A 23,881-nucleotide genomic window follows, 5' to 3' on the forward strand; every position below is an offset into this window, starting at 1 on the left:
GTATAGGTTTGTCATAGCTTTTCTTCCAAGGAGCAAGTTTAATTTCACGGCTAGAGTCACCATCTGCAGTGATTTTGGAGCCCAAGAAAATAGTCTGTCACTGTTTCCACTGTTTCCCCATCTATTTGACATGAAGTGATGAGACTGAATGCCATGATCTGTGTTTTTTGAATGTTGAGTTTTAAGCCAGCTTTTCCTCTCTCCTCTTTCACCTTCAAGAGGCTCTTTAGTTCCTCTTCTCTTTGTGCCATAAGGGTGGTGTCATCTGCATATTCGAGGCTACTGAAATTTCTCCTGGCAATCTTGATTCCAGCTTGTCCTTCATCCAGCCTGGCATTTCACATGGTGTACTCTGCATAGAAGTTAAATAAGCAGGATGACAATATACAGTCTTGACATACTCCTTTTCCAATTTGGAGTCAGTAAGTTGTTCCATGTCTGGTTCTAAATATTGCCTCTTGACCTGCAAACAGTTTCTTAGGAAGTAGGCAAGGTGGTCTGGTATTCCCATTTCTTGAAGAATTTTTCAGTTGTGATCCACACAGTCAAAGGCTTTAGCATACGGAATGAAGCAGAAGTAGATGTTTTTCTAGAATTCTCTTACTTTTTCTATGACCCAACAGATATTAGCAATTTGATCTCTGGTTCCTCTGCCTTTTCTAAATCCAGCCTGTACATCTGGAAGTTCTCAGTTCATGTACTGTTGAAGCCTAGCTTATAGAATTTTGACCATTACTTTGCCAGCATGTGAAATGAATGCAATTGTGCAGTAGTTTGAACATTCTTCGGCACTGCCCTTCCTTGGGATTGGTATTTCAGAATGTCAAAAGCCAAACACAACATCTTTCTAAAAATAATTATATTTAGGGACAGAAGATTTTTATATTAAAAGTAACATATTTCAGAGTAAAATACAAAATTCAGAATGACTGAGAAGTATCATTCCCTGTATATACATATTATTTTTCTCTGGCTCCTTTTATTTTTTACTCTTTATTGTTGCATTTCAGCAGTCATGAAATGCAACTTACGTGAGTAGTTTTTATATTAACTCTGTTTGGGGTTTGAAGAGCTTCTTCACTTCAGTTCAGTTCAGTTGCTCTGTCGTGTCCAACTCTTTGCGATCCCATGAACCGCAGAATGTCAGGCCTCCCTGTCCATCACCAACTCCTGGAATTTACCCAAAACTCATGTCCATTGAGTCGGTGATGCCATCCAACCATCTCATCCTCTATCGTCCCCTTCTTCTCCTGCCCTCAATCTTTCCCAGCATCAGGGTCTTTTCAGATGAGTCAGCTCTTCGCATCAAGTGGCCAAAGTATTGGAGTTTCAGCTTCAACATCAGTCCTTCCAATGAACACCCAGGACTGATTTCCTTTAGGATGGACCAGTTGGGTCTCCTTGCAGTCCAAGGGACTCTCAAGAGTCTTCTCCAACACCACAGTTCAAAAGCATCAATTCTTCTGCACTCAGCTTTCTTTATAGTCCAACTCTCACATCCATACATGACTACTGGAAAAACCATAGCCTTGACTACATGGACCATTGTTGACAAAGTAATATCTCTGCTTTTTAATGTGCTATATAGGTTGGTCATAACTTTCCTTCCAGGGAGTAAGCGTCTTTTAATTTCATGGCTGCAATCACCATCTGCAGTGATTTTGGAGCCCAAAAAAATAAAGTCTGACACTGTTTCCACTGTTTCCCCATCTATTTCCCATGAAGTGATGGGACCAGATGCCATGATCTTAGTTTTCTGAATGTTAAGCTTTAAGTCAACTTTTTCACTCTCCTCTTTCACTTTCATCAAGAGGCTTTTTAGTTTCTCTTCACTTTCTGCCATAAGGGTGGTGTCATCTGCATATCTGAAGTTATTGATATTTCTCCTGGCAATCTTGATTCCAACTTGTGCTTCTTCTAGCCCAGCGTTTCTCATGATGTACTCTGCACATAAGCTAAATAAGCAGGGTGACAATATACAGCCTTGACGTACTCCTTTTCCTATTTGGAACCAGTCTGTTGTTCCATGTCCAGTTCTAATTGTTGCTTCCTGATCTAGGTCTGTAAAATTTTTTTCATCAAATTCAGAAAAATTTCAGCCATTATTCCAACTACCTTTTCTCCCCCATTTTCTGTCCCTTTCTTCTTTCTGGGACTCCAAATACATGTAAGTTAGACTGCTTAAAATTGTTGCACAGATCATGTAGGCTCTACTCTTTCTTTTTTCTTATTCAGGTTAGTTAATTTCTATTTATTTATCTTTTAAGTTCACTGATTCTCTTTTCCTATTGTCTTCTATATTCTGTTATGATCAGTAAATTTTTCATTTTAGTTATATTTTCAACTCTAGAATTTGCAGTTGGTTTCTTTTTTTTGTTATATTCATTTCTCTGTGGGATTCTCCATCTGTTCATTTATTATGATTTTATTTTCCTTCAAGCCCTTAAATATGCTTGTAACTTTTAAAGTCCTTTTCATTTTAATATCTGGATTATATCAGGTTTAGTATATAGTGACTGCTTTTCCTCTTGACTCACACTTTCTTCTTTCTCTACATTACTAAATTTTTATGGTATAATGGACATTTTAAATGATGTTAGAGACTCCATATTCTGCTCCTTTGACGACTGTTGATTTATATTATAAATGAACAATTAACTTTTCCGAACTAAATAAAACTCTAAACTTTTCTCCTTTGGAGTGCATCGCATCTGAAATCTCTGTATTCAGTTCTTTCAAATTCTGCTTCTTCCTAGGTCCCATAAAGTCCACTCTATGCATATACATTTCAGTAGCCAGGTAAGTATCTGGTTAGTGTTTATACACAGATTTTTGGCACTTCTTACCAGGATATCTCTCTTATACAGGGCAGGCAATGGGTAAGTAAGTTGGTTTTTTCATGTAAGATTTATCCAAATTTCCTTGGAATTAATTTTTATTATCTATACAGATTCCCTAATAGAAAAATCAAATACAAAGCTGCTATTAAACCTTTCTCTACTACCTAAAAAATCAGAAAGATTAAAATATACCTGGAAGGTGACATAATAATAAAAATATGTTCAAGAACTAAGTGACTGATAGCTTATTATTATGACAAAATCACATAGGATATTAAATATCAAACAGTAAAAAAAAAAAAAAAAGCTTCAGAAGACACTGATTTAAGAAATAAGAAAGAAGGTTGTTACCAACCAAATTTGTCCTAAGTTGGTATAATTAAATGTGAACATTTCCTCTGTTCCTTTAAAGAATCTAAAGGCTCAACAATATTGACATTATAAGATATACATGGACTTAAGTGTTGTTGAGAGGCCTTTTGTTTTGTTGGATTCATATTTCTACTAGGGTTGGAAATAGTTAAGATGAGAATCAAAGCAATGAATCAAAGTCACTGAGGCTTATGGTGTTTCAATGCTCCAAATAGGAAATGTACTTTGCATATTTTGACTGTTCAGTAAAAAGCTACATAAATCTAACTACAAGTTTAATTTAAAGATATATTAGGGAAATACATTTAAAAACTACATATATTGCTCTTCCTAGAGAAAGGGAGAAAATGGCTGGTTGGTATAAAGTTTATCTTCCTTTAACAGCAGGTCCCCATGAAAAGCTAAAACCTTCTCCAAGAGAAGAGACAGGAAGAGGATGCAGACTAGTTCCTTCTGATATGCTATGAAGTTGAAAAGTTTACCAAGCAGTGTGTACATAGTAGCAAAATCTCAGAAGGAGCCACTTTGACCTGGGGAAATGTTCCTGAAATATTCTGCCATCAGTGCATTTGTTTATTCTCTGGAGTTTCCTTTCCAAAAATATAAATAAAAACTATTGCTGACAGGTTCCTTGCCTCTTCACTCATGCAGTTTATCAGTGTTTCTTAATCATTTTTTTCCATTGTTGTCCCCCAAAGGAACTGTTTGTAGACTACTGTTTTCTCAGTCACCTCCATGAAGTTTTTATATTATAGATGTGCATCTGTTTATGTACAACGACCCTCTGGAGGAACACAAACCATTATAAAATTAGTGTCTAAAATTTTTTTTCACCCTCCTCCCAAGAAGTAATTTTCCCCCTGGGGAGTGATTTTCCCCATTAAGAAACATAGAGTACACTAAGAAAATTAGGTAGGTGAGTTTCAATCATAAGTTCAAGGGCCAAAGGAAGGCAGTTCACAAAAAGGGGATGTAAAATTCATTATCTCTGAAAGATGAATCAAAATATTCTAAACCTCTTACGGTGATATCCAGATAGAAGTTTCTTATGGGGGATGGTGTTAAGAAACTATAAGAAAAACAATGTATATGCATGGCTTAAATGAACACTTGAAAACACCTGAGGACAGTACTGCTCTATTAATGTCTAGAATGGATAACCAACAAGGACCTACCGCACAGCACATGGAACGCTGCTCAGAGTCTGTGGCAGCCTGGGTGGGAGAGGGGTTTGGGGGAGAATGGATACACGTACCTGTATGGCTGAGTTCCTTCTCTGTTCACCTGAAACTACCACACCATTGTTAACTGGCTACACCCCAATACAAAATAAGTTTTTTAAAAAACGTAACTGAGCACAGAAAATGAAATTGATTGTAGGGGTCAGATAATTCAAGCGTTAAAAGGGAAAATTTCAGTAAAATCCTTATCAGAGTAATAAACTGAATTTTTATCTCCACTGAAACTCGTTCTCATTTTTTTATTAACTAGGCTTTTCAAAGACATATAAATACAAAATAGAAAAATATAAAAGGAATATAAGGTTCTGATTATTGAATTCATTTGCTAGTTCAGATATTTACCCTTTAAAAATGTATGTTTCTTATACAAAGATAGCTTAAAGGGGGCAAAAACTTGTTGAATTAATACTGAACTTAGACAATGAAAAATTTTAAACTATGGCCTAAAACACAAAAGAGAAGTTTCTTAGATGAAATAATTAAACATAAAATACTTCAGCTTATAGAAAAAAGAAAGTAAAGTTGTAACAATATTCATAGTTGTATACATCCAAAATAGTTGAAAAGACAATTGTGAAGAGAGATTTGCACACTCATGTTCACTGAAGTATGATTCACAATAGCCTCGAGGTAGAAACAACTTGAATGACAACAAATGAATGAATGAGGAAAACGTGGCAGCTACCACACACACAGCTCAGAACATTTCTCAGCCTTCAAAAAAAGGAAACCTGTCACATGTCACAACATAGATGAACTCTGAGAAACATCATGGTAAGTGAACTACACCAGTAACAAAAAGTCACATATTGCATGATACCATTTGTAAGAGGTGCTTAACATAATCACAGAATGTAGACTATGGTTAGCTGGGGCTCAGGAGGAGGAGGAAATGGGGAGCTGCTGTTCAATGGGTATAAATACCACTTTTGCAAGATGAATATGTTCAGATATCTGTCACATAACAATGTACAGATAATTTACTATACTGTACACTTACAGATGTACTTACTCTTAGGACGGTAAATTTTATGTGCTTTTTACACTGGGTTAAACAAAATATATTATTAACAATCACCTGTCCCTTTTTTGCTTTGAAATGTAAATCATATATGTGGCTAGCATCACATTTCTTGCCGACAGTGCTGCTCTAATCTCATGTTAGTCATAATGATTCAAACTAATTATAATGAAAACATTGCCACCTGCAGGACCTCTCCTAATTACCCAAGACCAGAGGGATACCAGCCCTGTGTACCTCCATTGCTCTTTATGCTTATATCAAAGTACAGTTTCATAATATTTCAATTGTTTGTCATTCTACCAGATTGAAAAGCTTCTTGAAGAAATAGACTGGATTTTTTAAAAAAATCTCTGTTGCTATTGTTCAGTTGCTCAGTTGGGTCTGACTCTTTGCAACCCCACGGTCTGCAGAATTCCAGACTTCCCTGTCCTTCACTACTTCCCGGAATTTGCTCAAACTCATGTCCATTGAGTTGGTGATACCATCGAACCATCTCATCCTCTGTCATCCCCTTCTCCTCCTGCTTTTAACACCAGCATCAGGATATTTTTCAATAACTTGGCCCTTCACATCAGGTGGCCAAAGAACTGGAGCTTCAGCTTCACCATCAGTCCTTCCAGTGAATACTGAGGGTTGATTTCCTTTAGGACTGACTGATTTGATCTCCTTGTTGTCCAAGGAACTCATTAGTCTTCTCCAGCACTACACTTCAAAGGCATTGATTCTTTGGCACTCTGCCTTTTTTATTGTCCAGCTCTCACACATCCATACATGACTACCGAAAAAGCCATAGCTTTGAATAGACAGACCTTAGTTGGCAAAGTAGTCTCTGCTTTTTAACACTCTGTCTGGGTTCAGTTCAGTTCAGTTCAGTTGCTCAGTTGTGTCCGACTCTTTGAGACCCCATGAATCGCAGCACGCCAGGCCTCCCTGTCCATCACCAACTCCCGGACTCTACTCAAACTCATGTCCATCGAGTTGGTGATGCCATCCGCCATCTCATCCTCTATCATCCCCTTCTCCTCCTGCCCCCAATCCCTCCCAGCAACAGGGTCTTTTCCAATGAGTCAACTCTTCACAGGAGGTGGCCAAATATTGAGTTTCAGCTTCAGCGTGAGTCCTTCCAATGAATACTCAGGACTGACCTCCTCTATGATGGACTGGTTGGATCTCCTTGCAGTCCAAGGGACTCTCAAGAGTCTTCTCCAACACCACAGTTCAAAAGCATCAATTTTTCGGAGCTCAGTTTTCTTCACAGTCCAACTCTCACATCCATACATGACTACTGGAAACCATAGCCTTGACTTTTGTTGACCTTTGTTGGCAAAGTAATGTCTCTGCCTTTTAATATGCTGTCTACGTTGGTCATAACTTTCCTTCCAAGGAATAAGCATCTTTTAATTTCATGGCTGCAATCACCATCTGCAGTGATTTTGGAGCCCAAAAAAATAAAGTCTGACACTGTTTCCACTGTTTCCCCATCTATTTCCCATGAAGTGATGGGACCAGATGCCATGATCTTAGTTTTCTGAATGTTGAGCTTTGAACCAACTTTTTCACCCTCCTCTTTCACTTTCATCAAGAGGCTCTTTAGTTCCTCTTCACTTTCTGCCATAAGGGTGGTGTCATTTGCATATCTGAGGTTATTGATATTTCTCCCAGCAATCTTGATTCCAGCTTGTGCTTCTTCCAGCCCAGCGTTTTTCATGATGTATGCTGCATATAAGTTAAATAAGCAGGGTGACAATATACAGCCTTGACGTACTCCTTTTCCTATTTGGAACCAGTCTGTTGGTCCATGTCCAGTTCTAACTGTTGCTTCCTGATCTGCACATAGGTTTCTCAAGAGGCATGTCAGGTGGTCTGGTATGCCATTACTTTCAGAATTTTCCACAGTTTATTGTGATCCACATAGTCAAAGGCTTTGGCATAGTTAGTAAAGCAGAAATAGATGTTTTTCTGGAACTCTCTTGCTTTTTCGATGATCCAGAGGACGTTGGCAATTTGATCTCTGGTTCCTCTGCCTTTTCTAAAACCAGCTTGAACATCTGGAAGTTAACGGTTCATGTATTGCTGAAGCCTGGCTTGGAGAATTTTGAGCATTACTTTACTAGCATGTGAGATGAGTGCAGCTGTGTGGCAGTTTGAGCATTCTTTGGCATTGCCTTTCTTTGGGATTGGAATGAAAACTGACCTTTTCTAGTCCCGTGGCCACTGCTGACTTTTCCAAATTTGCTGCCATATTGAGTGCAGCACTTTCACAGCATCATCTTTCAGGATTTGAAATAGCTCAGTGGGAATTCCATCACATCCACTAGCTTTGTTCGTAGTGATGCTTTCTAAGGCCCACTTTACTTTGCACGCCAGGATGTCTGGCTCTAGGTGAGTGAACACACCATTGTGATTATCTGGGTCATGAAGATCTTTTTTGTACAGTTCTTCTGTGGATTCTTGCCACCTCTTCTTAATATCTTCTGCTTCTGTTAGGTCCATACCATTTCTGTCCTTTATCGAACCCATCTTTGCATGAAATGTTCCCTTGGTATCTCTAATTTTCTTGAAGAAATCTCTAGTCTTTCCCATTCTATTGTTTTCCTCTATTTCTTTGCATTGATCACTGAGGAAGGCTTTCTTATCTCTCCTTGCTATTCTTTGGAATGCTGCATTCACCTGGGAATATCTTTCCTTTTCTCCTTTGCTTTTTGCTTCTCTTCTTTTCACAGCTATTTGTAAGGCCTCCTCAGACAACCATTTTGCCTTTTTGCATTTCTTTTCCATGGGGATGGTCTTGATCCCTGTCTCCTGTACAATGTCACGAACCTCCGTCCATAGTTCATCAGGCACTCTATCAGATCTAGTCCCTTAAATCTATTTCTCACTTCCACTGTATAGTCATAAGGGATTTGATTTAGGTCTTAACTGAATGGTCTAGTCGTTTTCCCTGCTTTCTTCAATTTAAGTCTGAATTTGGCAATAAGGAGTTCATGATGTGAGCCACAATCAGCTCCTGGTCTTGTTTTTGCTGACTGTATACAGTTTCTCCATCTTTGGCTGCAACAAATATAATCAATCTGATTTTGGTGTTGACCATCTGGTGATGTCCATGTGTAGAGTCTTCCCTTCTGTTGTTGGAAGAGGGTGTTTGCTATGACCAGTGCGTTCTCTTGGCAAAACTCTATTAGCCTTTGCCCTGCTTCATTCTGTACTCCAAGACCAAATTTGCCTGTTACTGCAGGTGTTTCTTGACTTCCTACTTTTGCATTCCAGTCCCCTATATTGAAAAGGACATCTTTTTGGGTGGTAGTTCTAAAAGGTCTTGTAGGTCTTCATAGAACCATTCAACTTCAGCTTCTTCAGCGTTACTGGTTGGGGCATAGGCTTGGATTACCGTGATATTGAATGGTTTGCCTCGGAAACGAACAGAGATCATTCTGTCGTTTTTGAGATTGCATCCAAGTACTGCATTTTGGACTGTTTTGTTGACCATGATGGCTACTCCATTTCTTCTAAGGGATTCCTGCCCACAGTAGTAGATATAATGGTCATCTGAGTTACATTCACCCATTCCTGTCCATTTTAGTTTGCTGATTCCTAGAATGTTGACATTCACTCTTGCCATCTCCTGTTTGACCACTTCCAATTTGCTTTGATTCATGGACCTAACACTCCAGGTTCCTATGTAATATTGCTCTTTACAGCATCAGACCTTGCTTCTATCACCAGTCACATTCACAACTGGGTATTGTTTTTGCTTTGGCTCCATCCCTTCATTCTTTCTGGAGTTATTTCTCCACTGATCTCTAGTAGCATATTGGGCACCTTCAACCTGTGGCGTTCCTCTTTCAGTGTCCTATCATTTTGCCTTTTCATACTGTTCATGGGGTTCTCAAGGAAAGAATACTGAAGTGGTTTGCCATTCCCTTCTCCAGTGGATTAGGAGATTAACTCTGTCTGGGTTAGTCATAGCTTTTCTTCCAAGGAGCAACTGTCTTTTAATCAAATGGTTGCAGTTGCCATCCACAATGATTTTAGAGCCCAAGAGAATAAAGTCTATCACTGTTTCCATTGTTTCCCCATCTATGTGACATGAAGTGATGGGACCAAATGCCATGATCTTCATCTTTTGAAAGTTGAGTGTTAAGCCAGCTTTTTCCCTCTCCTCTTTTACCTTCAACAAGAGGTTCTTTAGTTCCCCTTCGCTCTCTGTCATTAGAGTGGTGTCATCTGCATATCTGAGATTATTGATATTTCTCCCTGCAATCTTGATTCCAGCGTGTGCTTCATCCAGCCTGGCATTTCGCATGATGTACTTTGCATAATAGTTAAATAAGCAGGGTGACAATATACACCCTTGACGTACTCCTTTCCCAATTTAGAACCAGTCTGTTGCTCCACGTCAAGTTCTAACTATTGCTTCTTGACCTGCATACAGGTTTCTTAGGAGGCAGGTAAGGTAGTTTGGTATTCCCATCTCTTTAAGAATATTTCATAGTTTGTTGTGATCCACACAGTCAATGGCTTTAGCATATTAATGAAGAAGTAGATGTCTTTCTGGAATTCTCCTGCTTTTCCTGTGCTGTGCTGTGCTGAGTCATTCAGTTGTGTCTGACTCTTTGTGACCCCATGGACCATAGCCCACCAGGCTCCTCTGTCCATGGGGATTCTCCAGGCAAGAATACTGGAATGGATGCCATGCCCTCCTCCAGGGGATCTTCCCAACCCAGGGATTGAACCCAGGTCTCCTACATTGCAGGTGGATGCTTTACCGTCTGAGCGACCAGAAAAGTCCATGCATATGGAGTGGGTAGACTATCCCTTTTTCAGGGATCTTCCCGAGCCAGGAATGGAATCAGGGTCTTCTGCATTTGAACCAATGGATGTTGGCAATTTGATCTCTGGTTCCTCTGCCTTTTCTAAATCCAGCTTGAACATCTGGAATTTCTTAATTCACATAATTTTGAAGCCTAGCCTGAAGGATTTTGAGCATTACCTTGCTGCCATGTGAATTAATGCAATTGTGCAGTAGTTTGAACATTTTTTGGCATTGCCCTTCTTTGGGATTGGAATGAAAAGTGACCTTTTCCAGTCCTGTGGCCACTGCTGAGTTTTCCAAATTTGCTCACCTAGATAAGCACGATGGTCTTATCACTCACCGAGAGCCAGACATCCGGAGTGTGAAGTCAAACAAAGCTAGTAGAGGTGAAGAAATTCCAGCTGAGACATTTCAAGTCCTAAAAATCTCTGTATACCGAAATTATAGCAAAGGCACAGAGAAAATATTCAATAAATGTTAAATGAATGAGAATATGCCAATGAATTACTATGAAGTGGATACAAAACGTCACACAAAATTCTGAGCCTATGAATGACTGCAGCAATAGGCAATCATAAATTATATCCTCAGTCTTTAAAAAAAATCAAAGAGAATAAGAGATTTTTAAAGTTTCAATTTGTTACAGAAAAAAAAGGACATTAAAATCTAGTGTTTTCTCACCTGAAGTCAGATTCCTAGCTGTACTCTGTGATTTCTGCATTTCAGTAGATTTAAAATTGAGATCATCCTGCATCATCTTCAGCTCTTGATTGGTGATAGAGGATATCTGTTTCATACGATTTATATTCTGTATTTGCAGAGACATAAAAGTGGAAAAAATTCCATTGATTTAACTTTCCAAGAAAACTCTTAAAAATTCTGCTAAAGGACTGGATGTTTTGAAAGGGAGTTCTTTTTTGAAATACATCATTCATTACATATATATATTTTATAAAAGAATACATGATATTCAAAGTCAGATTTCTCAGTAAGGAGAGGTTAAACTAAAATTCAGAATTGTTTCTTTTATATTTGCTTTATTTCACTGTAGAAAGATTCAACTATACTATTATAGGAACTAACTGGATTTTTCAAACACTTAGGATGTTGAGAAGAGATCGTGTATTTCCCTCCTATGGTGCCACACAGCAGGGGCTGCTCAGTGAACATTTCTGAGGAATCGAGATAGCCATCAGGTCCCGTGCTCTTACACAACCGCGAATATCTGCGGTCTCTGAGTTGCATTTATAAGGAACCACAGTAAAAACAGTGAGGCAGTAAGATCAGCACATGGCACTTACTCGACTACTGTGCTCCAAAAGCGAAACAATGTTGGCTTCTATCTGTGCCTTCCTTTCCAGTTCCTGGTTCTTAGATTCCTCAAAAGTCTCAATAAAAGCTGTCGAGTGAAAAATATGATGAAAGGCTACTGTTGATACAACCTCTGATTTGTAGGCCTGAGGTGTACTTTTTAGAAGTTCAAAGCAAATTTTTAACTATCACTTTAATTTTTTAACCCAAGGGTAATTAAATTACTCAATAAGAACATTTCTACATACTTTCAAACTTTTAAAGTTTAACTAGTATGATCTTAATACAAGTACACTAAATATTTATAAATGCAGGCTCAGAAGCAACAGTTGATAAGATGGAGATAAGAAAAATTCCTATGGTTTTACACTACGATCTCATTGATACAGCTGCAATTATTAACATCTATAATTAGCCACTAACTTTACTTCTGAAAATACTACTATACCTTTTTTACCTGAAAACTGAGCATTTTCGTTGTAATGCCAAAATAGTCTCAATTAAATAAGTTTAGTGATTTATTCAGATTATAAATAGATATTCTAAGAAATCATTCTTTTCCTTCTCTAATATAGAATTAGTATATAATTTGCTCTTATTTACATTCTTAAAATGTTTCTATGGATCTTCCAAAAATTAACTTAATATAATTTTACTATTTGCATGAAACAACAAATTAATTTTGAGGTAGTTTTTGGTACTTGTTGAGATTTTTAAAGTAGTCTTGGGATATTGTTAAACCAGAGTTGGCCATTACTGATTCATAACATGATTCTATGAAGGTAACAACTGACATCAGACTTACAAAAATGTCAAATTATAGAAAAATGATAATTTAAAAGAGACTAGTAATCATTAATATAGTCAATTTTTATAAACTTTTGAATGTACAACATAAGTTAAAGTGAACATCTATTTACAAAGTTAAAATTCAGATTTTTTTTTTTTTAAGTGAATGAGAAGCCACCAGCCCAGGTGGGATGCATGAGACAAGTGCTCAGGGCTGGTGCACTGGGACAACCCAGAGGGATGGGATGGGGAGGGAGGTGGGAGGGGGGATCGGGATGGGGAACACATGTAAATCCATGACTGATTCATGTCAATGTATGGCAAAAATCACTACAACATTGTAAAGTAATTAGCCTCCAACTAATAAAAATAAATGGAAAAAAAAAAGTGAATGAGAAGCCACAACAGAAGTTTCAGTTAGTGACAGAACCAAGAAACAAAATCAGAGATGAGGGCTAATACATAATGAGATAAGTATTATGAAAAGCATAAAAAAGGTGAAAGATATTAAAGGTAAAGCATGTAAAGGAGAACATCCAATGTTCAATCAACGAGTGCTCTATAGACTCTCTATACAGATATCAACATAAATATTAGCTTTAGAATCTATCCCTAACATACAGTCATACACATATATACACATGTACAAAATCTTTCTATAATTCTCTACCCATCCCTGACATATGCTAGATATTTAGTAATACTTCAAGTCAAATGCTTTGAATGTACACACTTATGCACTTATTATTAGTCACTGCATCTTCCCAAAGTGAGATCTCTGATTTAGTATAAATGAACAACTATCTGAGAATATAACATTTTCACATCTATAAGATTATCACTTACTGTCCATATTTTCCTCCCTCTTTTTTAGCTCCTTGTACTTCTGATTCATTTCACCTATAAGCAATAAAAGAAAACAACATTAATTTTAAAAACTCCAGTTACAGTACTCAAAATTAGAAATATCTCTTAGGTTCTTAGTCACTGACAATGCCATTAGTCACTACATATTCAGTGTTTAATATTAATGTTCAATTAGGTGAGATTCATTTAAATTGATTTTATTTTAAAAGTTATATATGTATATGCTTGACTACTTGGTAAAAAACAATCTCCTTACTGGAAAGAACTGAAAAGGTCTCCAAAGTTTCCCTATTTTAGTTCCAATTTCAACCGACACATGAACACACTGGTGATGGGAAATATATGCTCCCACGAAAGTTTATTTCATCTCTGAATAGCTCACAACAGCAAACAAAATAGCAGGGTTAGATTCCTCACAGAACTTAAAGTCTAAAGATTTAACAATTAAAATGTACTAAATGCTATTAGATGAAAGTAAAGGATATAACAGCAGTACACAGCAAAGACAATCTAGTTTGGAGATTCAGGAAATTTTTCTCTAAAGAAGTAGTATTTAACATGTGTGCATTATAAAGAAAGGATGAATAGGAGTTACTGGGTCAAAATATAGAAGAAGTTCAAAATGAAAGCATTATAAGTACTGAAATTTGAAAGTGAGGATGAATATGGTAGCACAAAGAACTGAAAGAGAATATGAAGGGGAAAAGTGGTCCAAAGATGAGGTAGGAGCGGGTGGGATGAACTGCGAGGGTAGCATTGACATATATATATACCACCAAGTGTAAAACAGATATCCAGCGGGAAACTGCTGCACGGTACCGGAGAGCTCAGCTCGGTGCTCTATGATGACCAAGAGGGGTGGGACGGGGGAGGTGAGAGGGAGCCCCAAGAGCGGGGGGGAACATGTGTATACTTACAGCTGGTTCACACTGCTATACGGGAGAAACTAACACAACATTGTAAAGCAATTATACTCCCATTTAAAAAAAAGATGAGGTAGGTTATGAGAGACCTTATATGGCATATGTTATAAAAGTTTGGATTTTCTCCTAAGGACACTGGTAAGATTACTGAAGAATTTTAAGCAGAGGAATAAAATTATCGATTTGCATTTCTAAAAAAATATTTCTGATCAGGAGAATAAAAGAGAAGATTGGAGACAATAAGACCAGTTAGGAGGCTGTCACAATGATCTAGTTGACAGATGAAGACTGACTGGTGGCAATTAGGATGTAAGGCACAGACTTTTTTTTTTTTTGAGACATTTAAGAGCTAGAGTAAATTGACTGTGATGAGGGTTGGAGATGGAGAACTCAGGTATGACTCCCAGGTTTCTGTCTTGGGCAACAGAGGACATTGTCGTATTAGTTACTGAAAGAAAGAAAAAAGTAAGTTGAGGAAGAAGTTGCTTGAAGTAATTCTAGACAAGTTGCATTTAATATATGTGAAAGACATGATTAAAAGGGCAAAAATCCAAGGCCCAAACACAAGGATGAAATCTGACACTTTATAGCTGCATAAAGGGATCATTAGTAAAACTATATCATGATTATTTTAGAAAAACAGGATTTTTAGTAAAACAAAAATTGAGATTCGGAGGTCCAGGGCTATTTTCCTTAACTAGTGAGATGGCTGCAGTTCTGTGCTCCCAGGATCCCAGGTAGAGAAAATAGAATAAATTTGTGCTTGCTCCAATCTTTAGTTTCTTCATTAAAGTCATTTGGTTCTTAGCATTCTGGAGAAGCTAAGGAAGTTTACTAAGATGATGCCCAGCAAAGATGGAGAGAATAAAAGATTTCTAAGGGGGCTCCTGGTAAGAAGCTGACATTTAGAATGACTTTCAGAAGAAGGATTCAAAGAGAATGGGGGAGTCAACAGTTAAAATGTTCAGAGGTTAAAAACCCACTGGTCAGCCTGTGTTCTATATAGCCTCCTATTAAATATACGGTTTTGCCAGGTGCCAACTAAAACAGCAATAACGCTAGGGAGTGAAGTAGATAGAGTAGAACCCCTAATTACATGGCAGCTATGGATTTCCACTTGTATACTTGCTTGGGTAGGAAGTGGGTTACCAGTATATAAAGGTGATGACGAAGTCAGAGACCCAAGTCAGCAGACAGCTTTTCTGCTTCCAGGTCTGAAAACACTTTCCCTAAATTCGTTAAGGATAGCCCTTACACAGGAAAAAAAAACTTGTCAAGGCCCCCACAACAGTGTGTGTGTGTGTATGTGTGTGTGTGTGTTAGTCAGTCGGTTGTGTCTGAGTCTTTGTGACCCCATGGACTGTAGCCTGCCAGGCTCCTCTGCCCATGAATTCTCCAGGCAGGAATACTAGAGTAGAGTAGGTAGGTGGCTATTCCCTTCTCAAGGGGATCTTCCTGACTCAGGGATTGAACCAGGTCTCCTGCATTGCAGGCAGATTCTTTGCCATCTTAGCTAGCACGGAAGCCCACAACAGTACTCGTAGTAAAAAGCTGAAAGCAACTGAATAAGGATAGTAAACACCCAGAGGTCATGAATTGCCAGCCGGGGAATACTCAGAACCAGTGGGAAACATTTGGTTCAATCTGACTAAGGCTTTGGATGCATTAACGTTAGTGAACTACTACTCAGTTCAGATGAACATCAGTGGTCTCAGCATACTGATGCAGCATGATTAGTTTCATAAGGGGAAGAGGAGGGATCTTTTTAACTTTTAATAATAAAGTTTGCGTATGATTAAAGTTTTTAAAAAGTACATTGTAGATGGATTAAGATTAGTCTTAAAATGATGTTACCATTCAGTTATTTGTAACATTAGTTTTTGGACAAGAAACACACACAGAACATGAACTTATTATAGCATACATGATCTGGAATATCCTCACAGCAAGCTGATACGCATGCATGTTAAATAACATGTGCGAAGTAGCAGAAAAGTTAGTATCGGCTAAATTGGTCATGGCCTAGGTTTCTAAGCAAGTCCTAGTGCTTGTGTGGCTGTGTGAGAAGTTGTCCTCTTGGGAGATTGGTCAGGCATTAAGGGATTAAAAAAGAAGGCCTGCATCACAGGCTTTACAGGAATTTAATGACCATTTTATCTTTCCTCTTCTAAACTTAAGAGAATTTTCTACACAGGATGTTTTCAGTTCCTCAATCTTGCTGTTAGACCTCAAGACACATAATCAGGCTTATCCTCCTGCCACTTAAATGAAACTGTTCACAGAAAGATGATGATTCCTCAATTATCAAATCTAACAGGCAGCTTTGAGTTATTTTACTCTTCAATATCCGATACTACTGATACATCTTCCTTCTTCCAATTCTTTCCCCCTCGTGTTTTGCTGCTTGCAGAGGCGGCTTTTCTGGTTTTTCTTACTTTCAGATCTTTCCTTCTCTGTCTCTCTTCACAGATTTCCCTTTCTTCATTTAAATTCCAGATTCTTCTCTTAGTTGACTTCTAATGCTACGTTCTTTCCTTTTCTCCTTTGCCTTTCGCTTAAGTAACAGACAAAGGAGAAAAGGAAAGATATACCCATTTGAATGCAGACTTCTAAAGAATCGCAAGGAGAGCCAAGAGTCTTCCTCAGTGATCGATGAAAAGAAATAGAGGAAAACAACAGAATGGGAAAGACTAGAAATCTCTTCAAGAAAATTAGATACCAAGGGAACATTTCGTGCAAAGATGGGCACAATAAAGGACAGAAATGGTATGGACCTAACAGAAGCAGAAGATATTAAGAAGAGGTGGTAAGAATACACAGAAGAACTACATAAAAAAGATCTTCATGACCCAGATAATCACGATGGTGTGATCACTCATCTAGAGCCAGACATCCTGGAATGAGAAGTCAAGTGGGCCTTAGGATGCATCACTAAGAACAAAGCTAGTGGATGTGATGGAATTCCCACTGAGCTATTTCAAATCCTAAAAGATGATGCTGTGAAAGTGCTGTACTCAGTATGCCAGCAAATTTGGAAAACTCAGCAGTGGCCAGAGGACTGGAAAAGGTCAGTTTTCATTCCAATCCCAAAGAAAGGCAATGCCAAAGAATGCTCAAAGTACCGCAAAGTTCCCCTCATCTCACACACCAGCAAGGTAATACTCAAAATTCTCCAAGCCAGGCTTCAACAGTATGTGAACCATGAACTTCCAGATGTTCAAGCTGGTTTTAGAAAAGGCAGAGGAACCAGAGACCAAATGGCCAACATCCGTTGGATCGTCAAAAAAGCAAGAGAGTTCCAGAAAAACATCTATTTCTGCTTTATTGACAATGCCAAAGCCTTTGACTGTGTGGTTCACAACAAACTGTGCAAAATTCTTCAAGAGACGGGACTACCAGACCACCTGACCTGCCTCCTGAGAAATCTGTATGCAGGTCAAAAAGCAACAGTTAGAACTGGTCATGGAACAACAGACTGGTTCCAAATCGGGAAAGGAGTACATCAAAGCTATATATTGTCACCCTACTTATTTAACTTATATGCAGAGTACATCATGAGAAATGCTGGACTGGATGAAGCACAAGCTGGAATCAAGACTGCCGGGAGAAATATCCATAATCTTAGATATGCAAATGACACCACTGTTATGGCAGAAAGTGAAGAAGAACTAAAAAGCCTCTTGAGGAAAGTGAAAGAGGAGAGTGAAAACGTTGGCTTAAAGCTCAACATTCAGAAAACTAAGATCATGGCATCTGGTCCCATCACTTCATGGCAAATAGATGGGGAAACAGTGGAAACAGTGTCAGACTTCATTTTTTTGGGCTCCAGAATCACTGCAGATGGTGACTACAGCCATGAAATTAAAAGACGCTTGCTCCTTGGAAGAAAAGTTATGACCAATCTCCACAGCATATTAAAAAGCACAGATGTTACTTTATCAACAAAGGTCCATCTAGTCAAGGCTATTGTTTTTCTAGTAGTCATGTATGGATGTGAGAGTTGGACTACAATGAAAGCTAACTAAGCACTGAAGAATTTAAGCTTTTGAACTGTGGTGTTGGAGAAGACTCTTGAGAGTCCCTTGGACAGCAAGGAGATCCAACCAGTATATCCTAAAGGAGATCAGTCCTGAATATTTATTGGAAGGACTGACACTAAAGCTGAAACTCTAATACTTTGGCCACCTGATATGAAGAACTGACTCACTGGAAAAGACCCTGATGCTGGGAAAGATTTAGTGCAGGAGAAGAAGGGGACGACAAGAGGATGAGATGGTTGGATGGCATCACTGACTCAATGGACATGAGTTTGAGTAAACTCCGGGAGTTGGTGTTGGACAGGGAGGCCGGGCATGTTACAGTCCATGGACATGAGCAACTGAACTGAACTGGAGGCTACATTATATCCACAGAAATCCCACTCATTCTTGTGGTTGAAGAACTCTTTAATTTGTCTTCTTCCTAACTTTCAGATTGTTTTATCCAATTATTTATTAGATATATTCTTGTGGATACGTCTTAGGACATCCTAACACAGCATGTATGCATGCATGCTAAGTCACTTCAGTCATTTCCAACTCTTTGCAACCCTATGGACTATAGCCCGCCAGGCTCCTCTGTCCATGGGATTCTTTAGGCAAGAATACTGGAATGGGTTGCCATGCCCTTCTCCTCAGGATCTTTGCAACTCAGGGATTGAACCCATGTCTCCTGTGTTGGCAGGCAGATTCTTTACTCCTGAGCCATTCCACGGTTAAATGCATCAGTCTTCCCCCTCAAAGTCTGTACCCCTCTCTATTCCCTACTATGTTTGAAAGCCCTTCACCATCATCATCATGCAAGTCAGAAACCTGGGCGATTCCTACCTCCTACTCCCCTCAATCCCATGCTCCAAGTTACCAAAAGATGGAGCTGAAAGATATATCTGGTCAATGTCTCTGGCTATACAGCTGGTCAGCTGCATTAGATAAGACAGAACCCCTATATATCTTAGCAGATTCCCAAGTTTCATAAAACCTCCTCCCCCATATCATTGCAGCTAAAAAGAAGAGATCAGAGCCCTAGTGAACTTCTCTGTTTTGTAATTTCTCAGTTGGTGGGTTAATATCTGCGCTTCTCATGAGAGGCAAAGTGCAGACATGGGTAGTCCTAAAGTAGGGAAAAACACAGAGCTTGTTTTACCCCAGGAAAAAGGTATCTGCCCTTAGATCTCCTATTACAGAAGAGAACAAGAGCACAGATGAGGGAAGCTAATTGGCTATCACACTGGAGGTGTAAAAAAAGCAGGCCAGCAAAAGGGTCTAATGAAGAGACCAAAGGAGAGGGAAAGAACACACTCATAAAATGAGCGTTATTTCAGAGCTACTCTCAAACTCTGAGTATTTGATGTGACCTTGGAGAAGGGTCTGATCACCATTTTCCAGAATACGTAGCTACCCCAATCTTCTCTCCAGTGTACAACAAAGCATGTGGTAGTGACTCCCTGGTCACAAGGCCCCCAAGTCAGCAGACTTACTGATTTTAGAGAAAAAGCAGCAGAGAGCAAATAAAATTAATGCAGAAGGGCAAAAATTAACCCTGAAGGACTTTTGCTGGGAGGACTTTTTCCTTTCTAGCACTTGGGATCCTTCTGAGGCAAGCTAAACCTCCCAGTACTGTCGATATTCAGTACCATCAAGTGTTCCTTATTTAGCATGGTTTCAGCCCCCTTATCATCTGTTCATTCTGCTCTTAGTGAATTCCAATCCTTTATTCCTTTTAAAGTATGATGCCAAGAAACAGGATTCCAAGCAGACTATCACTTCTCATAGTCTATATATTCATCTTTTGTTAATGCAAAAGGATTAGGATTCCAGCTGTTCTGGAGGCTATATCACATGAATTCACATTGAGCTGTTATCTAAATCCCCTTTAACATTTTCACATATTTTAGTAAGCTACAGCACTTCCTTCTCCCCAACTCCTGCTTCAATTTTAATTAGTTTTGTAGTCCTATTAAACTTCATCTTTTTATATCATCTCTCACCATTTTGTGTATCACTATAGCAGTAAGAAACTAATATATCAAATACTACTAAACTGGTAGGTTAAAATGAGTACATATAAGTTTGTTCTAAACTAACTTTTGGCTTCAGTTCAGTTCAGTTAAGTCACTCAGTTGTGTCCAACTCTTGGCGACCCCATGGACTGCAGCACGCCAGGCCTCCCTGTCCATCACCAATTCCCGGAGTTTACTCAAACTCATGTCCACTGAGTCGGTGATGACATCCAACCACTTCATCCTCTGTCGTCCCTTCTACTCCCGCCTTTAATCTTTCCCAGCATCAGGGTCTTTCCCAACGAGTCAGTTCTTCGCATAAAGAGGCCAAAGTATTGGAGTTTCAGGTTCAGCATCAGTCCTTCCAATGAACATTCAGGACTGATTTCCTTTAGGATGGACTGGTTGGATCTCCTTGCTGTCCAAGGGACTCTCAAGAGTCTTCTCCAACACCACAGTTCAAAAGTTTCAATTCTTCGGCGCTCAGCTTTCATTATAGTCCAACTCTCACATCCATACATGACTACTGGAAAAACCATAGCCTTGTCTAGACATGCCTCTGTTGACAAAGTAACATCTCTTCTTTTTAACATGCTGTCTAGGTTGGTCATAACTTTTCTTCCAAGGAGTAAGAGTCTTTTAATTTCATGGCTGCAGTCACCATCTGCAGTGATTTTGGAGCCCCCCAAAATAAAGTCTGTCACTGTTTCCACTGTTTCCCCATCTATTTGCCATGAAGTGATGGGACCGGATGCCATGATCTTCGTTTTCTGAATGTTGAACTTTAAGCCAACTTTTTCACTCTCCTCTTTTACTTTCAAGCTTCACCCAATTTATCAATCGTACATTCTCTACAAAATGTTTTAAATTTTTCCAAGAAAGTTTCTTTACAGCTATGCAGACAAAGCCTGGTAATTCTATCTACTAGATGGCATTTAAAATATATACAATAAAAATCCTCTAAATATGTAAAAGTTAAATTATTGCCTAAAGTCTCACCATTTCTAAAGAAAAGAGAAAGGACCATTTTAAAAAGTTTGTTTCAACAGAGCAATGTCAATAAAATCATATGGTCTAATGAGTAATCCTTGGCATGTATACTAAAAACCATGTTAAGTTCTTAATTATTTCCTAAAGCAGTGGTTATCAAACCTTAGCATGCATCAGAATCATCAGGAGGGTTTGCTGAAACAAACTGCTAAACCGTATTCTCAAGGTTTCATGTTTAGTAGTTTTGGGGTAGAATCCAGGAAGTTTCATTTCTAACAAGTTTCAGATGATGTTAATGTGCCTGGTCTGAAGATAACACCACTATACTAATGAATAAGTTTAACCAGTCTCCAAATTGAACACCAAGAAATGACTCATTCTTCACTGAATGTGTATTGAGAAACTAAAGAATAACAGCATAAAGATGTCATTTGAAATCTCAGATACCAGATGGTAAGCTGAAGACGTTATCCTGTATGTTCCAGAGAAAATACTAATGGGAAAATTCTTTCCAAATATGTTTTGAGAAAATCTCCATGACAGTTATTCAAGTTTCAGTTTATAAATTAATAGCATTAATACTACCAACCAATAACTAACATTTATGCACAATTTTAAAACTGCATGCTATTCTGAGTCATACACATACACACTCACACACTGTTCATTTAATCCTCATAGTAACCCTAAGAGGAAGGTAGGTACTGTTATTATCTCCCTTTAAAGACGAGGAAACAAAGGTATAGAAGGTCAAATAGCACCATTAAGATCAGCCAGTAAAATAGAACAGCCCAGATTTGAATCCTGGCATTCTGGTTGTAGAACCTATGCTCTAAAACAAAACTATTCTGTCTTCATAAATTCTATTTTACATGACAAAATCATAGAATAAAAGCTTCTAACCTGGGCCTTGGAACTATGAGTAGGAAGAAGTAGCCTACAGATAAACCAAAGGGTTGTATTTTATGTTTTCACTATTCTTTTTTTTGGGCACTCACTAGACATTTAATGGTTGTTTTTCTTTACTGTTCTTGAAAGCGGTATATAAATCATGGAGTAAATTGAAATGAATTCATTTGAAATTTAAGACAGTAATCTTATAATCTTATAGCATTTTATTATGACACATATTTATCACATTAGAGCTGTTAGATATTTAGATGTCTGTGATATACTGTATCAATTACCACATGATAGTTCGTTTAATCAATCTCTGGGAAAATATCATACTCTCAAATTGAAGGAATAATTTATAGTTAGTGACGATGTCCAAAAATCCTTCTTGGGGAGATACTGTGACTGTACTTTGTAAACTGCGTTCCTTAAGCCCAGTCTGAGTATGTAGATGTCTAGAAAATTAGCCCCACCTTGTGGATCATCATAGTAATACAGATTCAGGCCTTGGAGAACACTGAATTGTCAGAGAGTTATGTATTATCTTGACTGACAAAAACTAATAACTAGCTGGTGAGGAAACACCTTTACACACTGCTGGTGGTTGTATAAAATGGTACAACCTTTTCTGGAAAGAAATTTTGAAAAATAATAAAAACTGTATACATAAATAACATTCTATTCAAAATTTCACTTCTAGAAATTTAGCCTATAGAAATAAACAAATTAACAAAAATATATGTATCAAGAGGAAATTTTCAAGGTTATTTACTGCAGCATTATTCTTGGTAGTGAAAAATTAGAAACAACCTAATGTCAATCAATGTAGGGGCTTCCTTGGAGGCTCAGTAGTAAAGAATCCTCCTGCCAGTGCTGGAGACCTGGGTTCAATCCCTAAGTTGGGAAGATCGCCTAGAGAAGGAAACGGCAACCCATTCTAGTACTCTTGCTTGGAAAATCCCAGGGACAGAGGAGCCTGGCGGGCCACAGACCATGGGGTTGCAAAGAGCTGGACACGACTTGGCAACTAAACAACAACAACAAATGTCAATGTGGATATAGCTAATGATATTTAACAACCATATCAACATGATCACAGCTAATAGTTTTTGTAAGCACAAAGTTAAAAGACTCAAGCTCAGAACAACTTTATAGTATCACTTAATTAAATACGTAAAATATATACATACAATTATATATATGTGTGCTGTGTATAGAAAAAAAGTCTAAAAGGCTATGCTATAAACAATGATTACCTCTGAAGTACGAGTGTGAGGAGAAAAGCAATAAAGGATGAGTATGAAGAGAAAGGAGATGGCTTTTTACTTTATACACTTTGGTACTGCTTAAATTTTCCCCATGATAGTATATACCAGATTTGTATTTAAAAAGTATACAATTAAAAAAAAAAAAAAAAGTATACAATTAAAAAATAAGTTATTTGGAGTCTTTAAAATAACTTGAACTAGTTTAAGGAAAATTTTTAAAAAGCGGGAATGGGTATCCTTGTAGATGCTGGTTGATAATTGCACAGTTAATGAAAACACATGAGAATGGTCTTTTGAGGCAAAACATACACACCCACAAACCAGTAAAATGAAGAACATTCAAGATGATTAAAACTCATTAAAAATTCTGGATAAATTTATAACTTGTGATTTTTTTATAAAGGTTGAATGTGCATATCTAACCCCTTGCCCCACCCCACCCCCAAACTCCTCTAAAATGACAGTAAAAAGAATTTTTAAAGGTCAAACTCGTGGCAATGAGGAATATAGGA

General features: G+C 38.1%; 1 protein-coding gene across 5 annotated transcripts in view; it reads right to left on the reverse strand.

Annotated features, from left to right (window-relative positions):
- Positions 1-23,881, reverse strand: part of IFT74 (intraflagellar transport 74) — a 96,967-nt gene that overhangs the window by 12,925 nt on the left and 60,161 nt on the right. For 4 of the 5 annotated variants that reach the window (XM_043890975.1, XM_043890974.1, XM_043890976.1 and 1 more), the window contains 3 exons: positions 13,237-13,290; positions 11,592-11,689; positions 10,972-11,098 (listed from right to left, as the gene is read on the reverse strand). In XM_043890975.1, coding sequence (XP_043746910.1) covers positions 10,972-11,098; positions 11,592-11,689; positions 13,237-13,290 — 279 coding nt within the window. The remainder of the gene's footprint in view (positions 1-10,971; positions 11,099-11,591; positions 11,690-13,236; positions 13,291-23,881) is intronic. The other variant, XR_006338577.1, reaches the window with a different exon arrangement.

This window comes from Cervus elaphus, chromosome 29, assembly GCF_910594005.1.
Source record: "Cervus elaphus chromosome 29, mCerEla1.1, whole genome shotgun sequence".
NCBI classification, from domain to species: domain Eukaryota; kingdom Metazoa; phylum Chordata; class Mammalia; order Artiodactyla; family Cervidae; genus Cervus; species Cervus elaphus.